The 10,208-nt window shown below is 42.2% G+C and overlaps 3 protein-coding genes across 5 annotated transcripts; all 3 read left to right on the top strand.

The window, feature by feature from the left end:
* Window positions 1-582: 582 nt before the first annotated feature.
* On the top strand, window positions 583-4,818 carry LOC123410632 (lipid droplet phospholipase 1). 2 transcript variants are annotated; one of them, XM_045103575.1, is made up of 12 exons: window positions 583-943; window positions 1,581-1,722; window positions 2,258-2,325; window positions 2,540-2,610; window positions 2,690-2,953; window positions 3,260-3,423; window positions 3,499-3,554; window positions 3,659-3,711; window positions 3,797-3,965; window positions 4,050-4,147; window positions 4,268-4,502; window positions 4,572-4,818. In XM_045103575.1, exons 1-11 carry the CDS (start codon window positions 820-822, stop codon window positions 4,358-4,360), a joined length of 1,302 nt encoding a protein of 433 aa, XP_044959510.1. In that variant the 5' UTR covers window positions 583-819; the 3' UTR covers window positions 4,361-4,502; window positions 4,572-4,818. The 2 variants fall into 2 exon arrangements, with proteins under 2 accessions (XP_044959510.1, XP_044959511.1); XM_045103576.1 differs by lacking the exon at window positions 583-943 and adding an exon at window positions 1,027-1,466.
* An 11-nt stretch (window positions 4,819-4,829) lies between these two features.
* Window positions 4,830-7,138, top strand: LOC123408170 (zinc finger MYM-type protein 1-like). Its single transcript, XM_045101344.1, has 2 exons — window positions 4,830-6,187; window positions 6,271-7,138. The coding sequence occupies exons 1-2, from the start codon at window positions 5,925-5,927 to the stop codon at window positions 7,136-7,138; spliced, it is 1,131 nt and encodes a 376-aa protein (XP_044957279.1). The 5' UTR covers window positions 4,830-5,924.
* On the top strand, window positions 6,601-7,976 carry LOC123410634. Of its 2 annotated transcripts, none has more exons than XM_045103577.1 (2): window positions 6,601-7,741; window positions 7,827-7,976. In XM_045103577.1, exons 1-2 carry the CDS (start codon window positions 7,207-7,209, stop codon window positions 7,886-7,888), a joined length of 597 nt encoding a protein of 198 aa, XP_044959512.1. In that variant the 5' UTR covers window positions 6,601-7,206; the 3' UTR covers window positions 7,889-7,976. The 2 variants fall into 2 exon arrangements, with proteins under 2 accessions (XP_044959512.1, XP_044959513.1); XM_045103578.1 differs by having other exon boundaries at window positions 7,817-7,976.
* Window positions 7,977-10,208: the final 2,232 nt, after the last annotated feature.

Below are 10,208 nucleotides of genomic sequence, written 5' to 3'. Positions count from 1 at the left end.
TTCTATGAAATATGTCAAAAGTACTTCCTCCGTTTGTTTTTAGTCTGCATATAAGGTTTGATCAAAGTCAAGCTTTATAAAGTTTGACTAACTTTATATTAAAAAACATCAACATTCACAACATGAAATAAATATTATCAGATGCACCACGAGATGTATTTTCATACTATATAATTTTAATATAGTAGATATTCATATTTTTATACAAATTTGGTCAAACTTTATGTTGTTGACTTTGATCAAATCTTATATGTGGAGTAAAAAGAACTGAGGGAGTATCATGAATCTGATCCGATTTAAATGAAAACCATTCGGTTAATCCGGTTAACATGCCATTTATTTGTTTTATTTAAAATGTGTCTGCTTTGATAGCCGGTCTGTGCAAAAATGCTACACATACGGACTGTTACACGATGGCTACGGACTCTTCCATAACTTTTCCTCACCGTTCCCTGATTTTCATTCGGGTGGGGCCAGCTTTCACCCTTAATGCAATTAAAACATGCCAACATCAGCCTGTAAACTTAAGTAGACATCGTAGGTGTAGCATTTCTCCCGGCCTGTGTATCACAGTTAGCAGGATCCACGGCGCGATCGTTTTTGCAGAAAAGTGGGAAAATAGAACACAAAACAGGAGATGGAGAGCGGTATGAACCGCCGGCCGTCCGCGACGAATCCAACGGCCGGCGGCGACGCCGTATCCCACCCGAGCGCCGAAACCGCCGCGTCGTTCGCACGCGCGTCAGCCCCTCGTCGGCCGCCGCATTCCCTCGATTCGCGAGCGCCGGCGGCGATAACTTCCGCTTACGCGCGCCCGGGATGGCGTCCACGCTTGGATCTCCCTGCCGCCACCACCACCACCACCGCTCATATAACCACCGCCGCCTGCGCCCCTCCCCTCCCAGCCACGCCCGTCCCCGGAGCGCCGCCGGCGGCCCACCAGGTACGTCCTGCTCTCAGGATGCGTTTCACCAACTTCCTGCCGTAGCGTTACCGCTCCGTTGGCGAAAGATCCATGGCGTTGGTTGGGGATTTTTGAAATTTGGGGTCGCGGGTAGGGCTTGCCGCATCATTTCCTAGGTGCAGTGCTAAATTCGGTGGTTCTTCAAGTGCCCGAGCGACTGTTGGTCTTGTGGGATTCGATAGTTTGTTCCGCACGAGTGCAGAGATTCGATATGGGATCCTCATCATATCTAGGGATCCAACCCAAGGTGCCAACTTCGTTTCAGCTTTTCTGAATGAATGAAGCCGATGCCCGGGCGAATTAATTAATGGGGGACGGAGTCTTTCGCTGAAACTCTGCTGTAAAAAAAAGGGTGTGCTGAACTAGGAATGTGCCTGCTGCCTGTAATACATACATCATCTATGACTATGGAAAGGGTGGCATGTCTGAATTCCTATGCCACTCAAATAATATGGCATCCATTGTCAATCCTCAACATATCTAGGGATCCAACCAACCCAAGGTGCCAACCTCAATTCACCTTTTCTGAATGAATGAAGTCGATGCCAAGGACAGATTAATGGGAGATGGTTTAGTGAAGTGGGCTGAAACCCCGTTGCTAATTTGTGCTGTGCAGGATTGAACACCACAAAATACCTCTGTTCCCATCCAGTGTCCACCGGTAGGGGTTCTCCTGTATCGTGTTCGTCCATGGAAGCATCCAAAAGCAAGCAAGGACCAGAACATCTCATTGTTCTGGTTCATGGTATCATGGCAAGGTAACTTCCTAGTCCTGCCAATAGTACAATTTGTAAAAATAGGATGAGCTGCATCATGCAGCTATATATATCAGAAAACATTAGTCATTACTCAGTGCTTCTTTCTCGAGAACTTAATTTCATTGTTACTGGTTGCACATTTCGTTTCAACATGGCCTGAATTTTATGTTGATTGGTATGACATCACGATTCAGAATAAACACCTTGCTCATTTGACTTATAACGTGGATATGGGTGCTTATGGCTATTGCTAGCCGCTCCCTTTGATTTGTCCTTTCAGGATTTTGAGACGCACCATGATTTTTCATAGTATAAATGTGAACTGTGATGAGTAAATTGCATGGTATTCATCTGTACTTAACTGTCAGAACTCAATCTACACACCTGTATTTGTAAAATCCATATAAGCAATAGTAAAAGCTTTGCAAAATGCTAAAGGTATATTTACGGTTGGCATAATTTACTCGATAATGTTTAAGCTGTACTTATTGGCAGTTTTCACTGATAGTTTTTCTTCGTTCTGCGTTGATTATAGCCCCAGTGACTGGACATATGGGGAAGCAGTGCTGAAAAAGAGGCTTGGTGACAATTTCTTCATCTATGGTATGTGTGTATCTTAACCCTACATTCATATAAGTGAACTTCAAGTCTGTTATCACCCCCAGTACCTACTCATCTTAGGAACATGATGTGCAGAAATTGAATTGTATGCATACAGAAAGGATATTGTATTTGAGAGATGAAATTAGCATCCACTGCTTGACTGCAGCACGAAAAATTATCATCAGCCATAAAATAGCAAACTATTTCCTTGCAGCTAGTTCATCAAACATCTATGCCAAATCTTTTGACGGGATCAATGTAGCTGGAAGGAGGTTAGCGAAAGAAGTATGTGGTAGAGACTGTTTTCTGATGTTCCATGTATTGATTGCTTAGAAACTTGCATAATATTGCCCTATGGAAGCAGGTCTTGGACGTGGTTCAGAAGATGGCCGGTTTGAAAAAGATTTCCTTCATAGCACATTCTTTGGGTGGTTTGTTTGCTAGATATGCTATTTCTATACTATATTCGCAGCAGACAAAAGAAACTGAAAGTGGTACTAGTGTCATGCTGACAAGTGGAGTATCTGAAATATCACGCACTTCAGGATTAGGTCCCATTGCTGGGTTGGAGCCAACTAATTTTATTACATTGGCAACCCCACATCTTGGTGTTAGAGGAAAAAATCAGGTGGGTGTCCAACACACATTAAATTATATTTGTCAACCTTTTTTAACTTCCCATCTAATCTTGGTTGCCTTGGAAGCAAAAACTCTGTTATTGTGTTTGAGCAATTTTTATCGACCTATAAAGGATTTTGTGAGGTAGACCCAACACATCGTGGTATATCACTAATTGCTGCCAAAGCCATCTGAGTAAACTTCTGGTGAAACATACAAGTGATTGCTCACCGAGAAAATGGTTATATTACTGTGACTTTATGATATCGAGAATGCATTGATTTCATGCGAATTTACCCCCTTTGGCAATTATCAGCTTCCATTTCTTCAAGGACTATCAATTCTAGAAAAACTTGCAGCACCTTTGGCGCCCTTCATTGTGGGACGCACTGGTGCTCAACTCTTTCTCACTGATGGTGAACCTAGCAAGCCACCTCTCCTTCTACTAATGACATCTGACCATGAGGACAAAAAATTCATGTAGGTATGGAGGACAGATCATTTAGAGGCTAATTTATTCTAGTAGAAAGATAATGTTTTTTCATCACTCAACAGATCTGCACTAGCAGCTTTTAAGAACCGCATTTTGTATGCTAATGTTTCATATGACCGTATCCTCCATGCAAAATTATTTCTTCAACTTGATCTGTTACGTATGTGCAAATGGAATATATCTGTATTCTGTTTTCTTGTTTTCCTGAGCCTCGAATGCCAGATATGGTTGGTTGGAAAACATCTTCAATAAGGAGAGAATTGGACCTTAGAATGGTACCTTACTTCCACTAGCATTCAGTGTGGCAGCTGCTAAACTGGGGTTCTGGGGGCTGATATTTTGCTTGCTCCCTGTACACAGCCCTTGCGTCGTTCACTTGATGGCTACAAGTACATTGTGAATGTGGAATACTGTTCGCCTGTGTCGTCCGACGGGCCCCATTTTCCTTCGCGGGCTGCCCGAGCTAAAGAAGCTGCACAAAGTACACCGAACATGGAAAATACCAATGAATATCACCAGATGATGGAAGGCAAGTAGGAAATCTGTGCTACTTCTGTGCACTAGATTTATTCCCTTTCGCACATATGAAAATCAGTTCTTTGTTCCGAAACAGAGGAGATGATTCGTGGTCTGCAGAGAGTGGGTTGGAAGAAAGTAGATGTCAACTTCCATGCATCACTGTGGCCTTACTCTGCTCACAACAACATGCATGTATGTAGATGTGCACCCCCAAGAGTCCCCTGAGGACATATACAGTTTCTACTTGGATACACCATCTTCAAAGTACACCATCTTCAAATTCATGAGAATACATGTCACATGTTGATGCAGGTTAAGAATGAGTGGCTTCACAACGCTGGCGCCGGTGTTATCGCCCACGTCGCGGACAGCATGAAACAGACATGCCTGCCTTCCAACCTGTAAGATCTGGACCTGGTGTGCTGGCATATGCCACGGTCAGTACTCTCTATCAGCGAACCTCTGAGCTTACCAGTTTCCCTCCTGAGCAACACAGAGGTTTTACCAGTATTCGAAGCTGCAGAAAGCCATAAATCGATTGCTGAAGGTTAATTGCTTGTCAGCTTTGTTGTTTTGATGCCTGTATATGTTATTCACCTCTTTTTTCCCCCTCCAGGCCACCATACCAAACGGAGGCACTTTAGTGGCCTTAGCCTACCTTCCCAGCGTTTACATTCGATGACTCTCCGGCAGTGCTGTAACAAACCCTCCGCTCCCAGTGGTTTCGTCCCCAGAGCTCGCTCGGGCAAGTGCTAAAGTCTGTGTCGGACTAGATTGCTTTCTAGTTTTGTTTTTGAAGTCTGGTTTGCACTTTGAAACAATGTTTGTGATATGTTCTAAAACAAATAGACAATGTTGAAATATTTGAAGTCTGGTTTGCACTTTGAAACAATGTTTGTGATATGTTCTAAAACAAATAGACAATGTTGAAATATTTCTACGTAATTTTAAAAAAAATGTTTCGAACCATCCAAAAAATAAACATGTTCACACGTTCAAAAATATGTTTGTGACATTTAAGATGATAGTTGTGTATAGTTGTGTACGCGATGTAAAAAAGTATGCGTACCTTGAATAAATGTCTTGTACCATTCAGAAATGCATACCCTTTTCTTAATAGTTTGCACTTGTTAAAAATATGCTTTAGAGTTTTTAGAAAACGAAAAATGTCATTTATTTTTGAACTGTATTTGGAAAAATGATTAATATGTATTTGGAAAAATATTCATCATTTATTCCAAAAGTGTGTTTTTAACACAGTATAGACGTAAGCGTTTATATATACGCGCATACACTCGTCCCTATGAACGCACACATGCATATCCTACCCCTATGAGCATTTTTGAGAGACTGAACTGAAATAATGCTTTTACGAAGTCATTGTCTCCAATGATGCTTTTACGAAGTCACCGTCTCCCACTAAAACCCTGATGGGCTGGGGATAGCACAGTCCCTCAAACCATCCAATCACATGTTGGTTTGTTGTTTTAAAAGTGTACAAGATGTGTCAAAAGAATGTTCCACGTGTATAGAAAAATTGTACACCTTGCATTTAAAAACTAGATATGTATTTGAACAAGAGAAAAATACATAAAAACCAATAATAAAACATAGTAAAACAGAAAAAAAAAGACACATAGAAGATCAAAAAAACATTCCATATCGCTCAACAGAATCTTTCTAAAACCACTAAATTGACCGGCCCACTAAGGGCATGTATAAGATAAAAGGAATTATTTGCCGTGGTTAGCCCCAACCGGCTGACATCTCTTTATATTGATTAGATCAACTTGTATAACAAGGAATACATGAGGTATACAACACGCACACGTATATATAGAAAATACAACTCTAACACCCCCCTCAATCTAAACCGTCGTGAACAAGGTTGAGATTGGAACTAAAACGACGAAGTGTGAGCTGAGAAGTAGGCTTCGTGAATACGTCAGCCAATTGATCGTCAGTGGAGATGAACCAAACATCAAGAGCACCCAAAGCGCACAAAGTGAAAATCAACCTCGATATGCTTGGTGCGGGCATGAAAAACTGGATTGGCAGATATGTATGTGGCGCCAACATTGTCACACCACAAGTTGATGACAAGAAGATCATGTGTTGTGTACATGAAGTTAGCAAGAAGATCATGGCAGAGCTTGGCGATAAACAATTCTCGGTGCTTATTGATGAATCACGTGATATATCTGTGAAAGAGCAAATGGCTGTGATGTTGAGGTTAGTAGTTTCACTTTTATTTTGTTATTTGTTTGTCATTTATTCTCTATGCAACCAAATGACGTTGTTGCGTTTTTCTATAGGTTTTTGAATGACGAAGGGAAGGTTGTGGAAAGATTTCTTGCTCTGCATCATGTCAAAGATACTACGTCCAACTCACTAAAGGATGCACTTTATGGTATTCTTGATCATTATAAGTTATCAATTTCAAGGATACGGGGTCAAGGATATGATGGGGCTTCAAATATGAGAGGTGAATTTAACGGTTTGCAGAAAAAGATCATAGATGAAAACCCTTATGCTTTCTACGTTCATTGTTATGCTCACCGCCTGCAGTTGGTGGTTGTGTCTGTTGCTAGTAGTTGCTCATCTATTCATGATTTCTTTGAGTACATCTCCTTGATTGTGACTACAACAACATCTTGCAAGAGAAGGGATGCATTGATCGAGGCACAACACCAAGATATTCTGGATAGACTTGAGAGTGGTGAGATATCTACTGGAAGGGGCTTGCACCAATCATCTACTCTTCCTAGACCGGGAGATACTAGATGGGGTTCACATCATACTACCTTACTTCGTTTGGATCAAATGTGGTCCTCTGTGTTAAAGGTGCTTAGTACAGTTGATGAATATGGACGTGGACCATCTCAAGCAGCGGGTTTGATAGAAAAAATGGAGAGCTTTAAATTTGCTTTCATTTTAAAGCTTATGTTGAAGTTATTTGGCATCACAAATGAGCTTTCAAAAGTATTGCAAAGAAAAGATCTTAATATTGTTCTTGCCATGGAATTAGTTAATGATGTTAAGGCTCGGTTGGAAACGATCAGAGAGAGTGGTTGGGACAATTTATTTGGTGATGTCCAAGAATTTTGTGATGCTAATAGTATTCTAGTACCAAATATGGACGAAGTAATACCAGTTCGTGGTCGTTCAAGGAGAGAGGGATAACGGTCACTAATCTTCACCATTACCGTGCAGAGATTTTTTATGTTGCCATTGACAAAATATGTGTGGAGATGGATCACCGCTTTAGTGAAGGAGCAAATTGTGTGCTTGATTGCTTCTCATGTCTTGATCCCAAGGGCTCTTTCTCCAAGTTCAATGTTGATAAACTTGCTCGTCTTGCTGAAATTTATCATGAAGACTTCTCTAATGATGATCGTGGAACAATAAGAGAGCAGCTCCTCACTTACATAAGCCAAGTGAAAAGGCATGCTTCTTTTTCTACTTGTGATGATGTTCAAAGTTTGGCTATGAAGATGGTTGAAACTAAGAAAAATTTGGTATTTCCATTGGTATACAAACTTATTGAGTTGGCATTGATATTGCCGGTGTCAACCGCATCTGTTGAGAGAGCATTTTCAGCAATGAAAATCATCAAGAATAAATTGCGTAGCAAGATCAACAACGAATGGTTCAATGACTTGATGATATGTTACACCGAGCGGGCATTATTCAAGTTAGTTGATGATAAGGATATTATTCGAACATTTACAGCAATGAAGTCTCGGAGAGGACATTTGCCTCGTGATTTTCTTTGGCGCACTATTGGTATGTTCCATCTCACCTTTTCTATTGCTACAAGCTCTCTGTTTTGAATAACAAATCCATTTTTTTATCCTGTAGTGTCTTCCAGGATGTATGGATGGTGTCTCATGGTGGTTTAGACGGCTACACTTTTGGTGGCAAGATAAATAGTTTGGCTGAGCGGCTCTATGCTTCGTCCGATTCTGTGACTTTTGTTGTCAAGTCACAACTTCATTTGCTCTCGGAAATGAAATTTTGATATATTAGTTCACTTTAAAATTACATTTATGTGACTGTTATGTTTGTATTTTTACTTAAATATCAATGTGGATTTGTGCTTTGCAAGATTGGTGCATATTATATATTGTCTATCCGAATACCGATTTTTTTATTTGCATGCTAGACATTCATTCTTAAGTTGCCCAGGCTTCACAAAAGTTCTGGCTCCGCCACTGACCACAACACCGGAGGGCGAGAAAGAAACACACCAAGGTCCTTCAATACCGACTGTATCCATATAGCCTCAGCGGTGCCATTGGCCAAAGCCTTGTATTCTGCCTCAGTACTAGAACGAGAAACTGTGGGTTGCTTGCGAGAACTCCAAGAGACGAGGTTGGAGCCAAGAAAAATGGCAAAATCGCCCGTAGACCGACGATCATCAGGACAGCCCGCCCAATCATCATCAGTGAAAATACTCAGTCCCATTGAAGCGGAGCACCGAAAACGCAAGCCAGTAGACACAGTACCTCGAATATAGCGAAGAATTTGCTTCACTGCCTCATAGTGAGCGGTAGTGGGCTGCGACATGTATTGGCACACCTTGTTAACAACAAAGGACAAGTCAGGACGTGTCAGAGTGAGGTACTGGAGACCCCCAACAAGACTCCTGTACTTGAAAGTATCCTCGAAGCTCAACAGTTGTCCGTGATCTCGAGACAGTTTGTCGGAAGTAGACATGGGAGTAGTAACAGACCGACATTGCTCCATGTTGGCCCGGTGCAAGAGATCAAGAGCATATTTGTGCTGTGACAAGACTAGACCCTCAGAATTATAAGTGGCCCCAATTCCAAGAAAATACTCCAAACGCCCAAGGTCCTTGATAGGAAAAGAACCAGAAAGAGTGGTAACCAGTTTCTCAACGGCAGACGAAGAGGACCCAGCCAAAACAATGTCGTCACACATAGACAAGCATATATATAACCACCCCATGATGATCAAAGATGAACAGAGAGGTATCCGCCTTGCTAGCAACAAAACCGAGCTGATGAAGCTTGTCGCTCAAACGGGCATACTAGGCATGAGGCGACTGTTTGAGACCATAGAGAGCACGCTGTAGCTTGCAAACATGCCGAGGGTACCGTGAATCCTCAAAACCGGGGGGCTGCTGCATATACACTTCCTCAGGCAGAAACCATGAGGCAGGCCTAGGCGTGCTGCCCGAGACATGCAGAGGCAGTGCCGATGATGGAGCATGGACGTCGAGCGGCGAAGTTGACGGCGCTGGGACCTGCACAGGAGAACTAACAACAACACCAGGTGCATTAGCTGGTAACAAGGTAATGTCATAATTACGCATGTCGGTACTTTGAGTAACTGGCTCATTTGACGGAAACGACACGGGAAGGAGTTGAGATACATCAACAGTGGCACCGGGAGTGGCATAGGGAAACACCGTCTCGTCGAAAACGACGTCACGGGAGATGTAAACACGACCAGTGGAGCGATCAAGTCACTTGTAGCCTTTATGCATGGGACTATAACAAAGAAACACACATATCCTAGAGCGAAACTCGAGTTTACGTGAATTGTACTTACGCAAACTAGGCCAACACGCACAACCAAAAGTGCGGAGAAAAGAATCTCAGGAAGCATGTTGAGGAGGCGAAACACGGGTGTGGCATTGTTGATAACAGGCGTAGGCATCCTATTGATGAGATAGCAAGCAGTAAGGAACGCCTCGTCCCAAAACCGAAGAGGCAGGGAGGAGTGTGCGAGAAGGGCTAGACCCGTCTCAACGAGATGACGGTGCTTACGTTCAGCTATACCATTTTGTAGGGAGGTATGTGGACAAGACACACGATGAGCAATGCCGGTGCGCTGAAAGTAGGCATGGAGACGGTGATACTCACCCCCAGTCTGACTGAACAGAACAAACCTTAGAATTCAAGAGATGCTCAACATGGTTTTGAAAAGTGTAGAAAATGCTCTCAACATCAAATTTATGCTTGATCAAGTATATCCAGCAGTAACGAGTGTAGTCATCAATGAAGCTGACATAGTACTTAAACCCCCAGAAGATGGCAAAGCAAGCCCCCAAACATCGGTATGAATAAGCTCAAGAGGTGATGTAGAAACACGAATAGAATAATTATATGGTAACTGGTGACTCTTAGCACGCTGAAAAGCATCACACACAGAGGACTCATTGTTTAGAGAGCACAACAATTTATTGGAGCTAACAATGGTATGAACTACTTTATTCGAAGGATGA

Source organism: Hordeum vulgare, chromosome 7H (assembly GCF_904849725.1).
Source record: "Hordeum vulgare subsp. vulgare chromosome 7H, MorexV3_pseudomolecules_assembly, whole genome shotgun sequence".
Lineage (NCBI taxonomy): Eukaryota > Viridiplantae > Streptophyta > Magnoliopsida > Poales > Poaceae > Hordeum > Hordeum vulgare.
This window is presented reverse-complemented; position numbering and strand designations above follow the sequence as displayed.

Bases quoted from the DNA above. Each gene is read 5' to 3' on its own strand.
- LOC123410634 (XM_045103577.1), top strand. From the start codon at position 7,207: ATGGATCACCGCTTTAGTGAAGGAGCAAATTGTGTGCTTGATTGCTTC. The intron at 7,742-7,826 runs GTATGTTCCATC...AGTGTCTTCCAG, and splicing joins TTTTCTTTGGCGCACTATTG to GATGTATGGATGGTGTCTCA.
- LOC123408170 (XM_045101344.1), top strand. From the start codon at position 5,925: ATGAACCAAACATCAAGAGCACCCAAAGCGCACAAAGTGAAAATCAAC. The intron at 6,188-6,270 runs GTTAGTAGTTTC...GTTTTTCTATAG, and splicing joins CAAATGGCTGTGATGTTGAG to GTTTTTGAATGACGAAGGGA.
- LOC123410632 (XM_045103575.1), top strand. From the start codon at position 820: ATGGCGTCCACGCTTGGATCTCCCTGCCGCCACCACCACCACCACCGC. The intron at 944-1,580 runs GTACGTCCTGCT...TGTGCTGTGCAG, and splicing joins CGCCGCCGGCGGCCCACCAG to GATTGAACACCACAAAATAC. The intron at 4,148-4,267 runs GTATGTAGATGT...ATGTTGATGCAG, and splicing joins CTGCTCACAACAACATGCAT to GTTAAGAATGAGTGGCTTCA.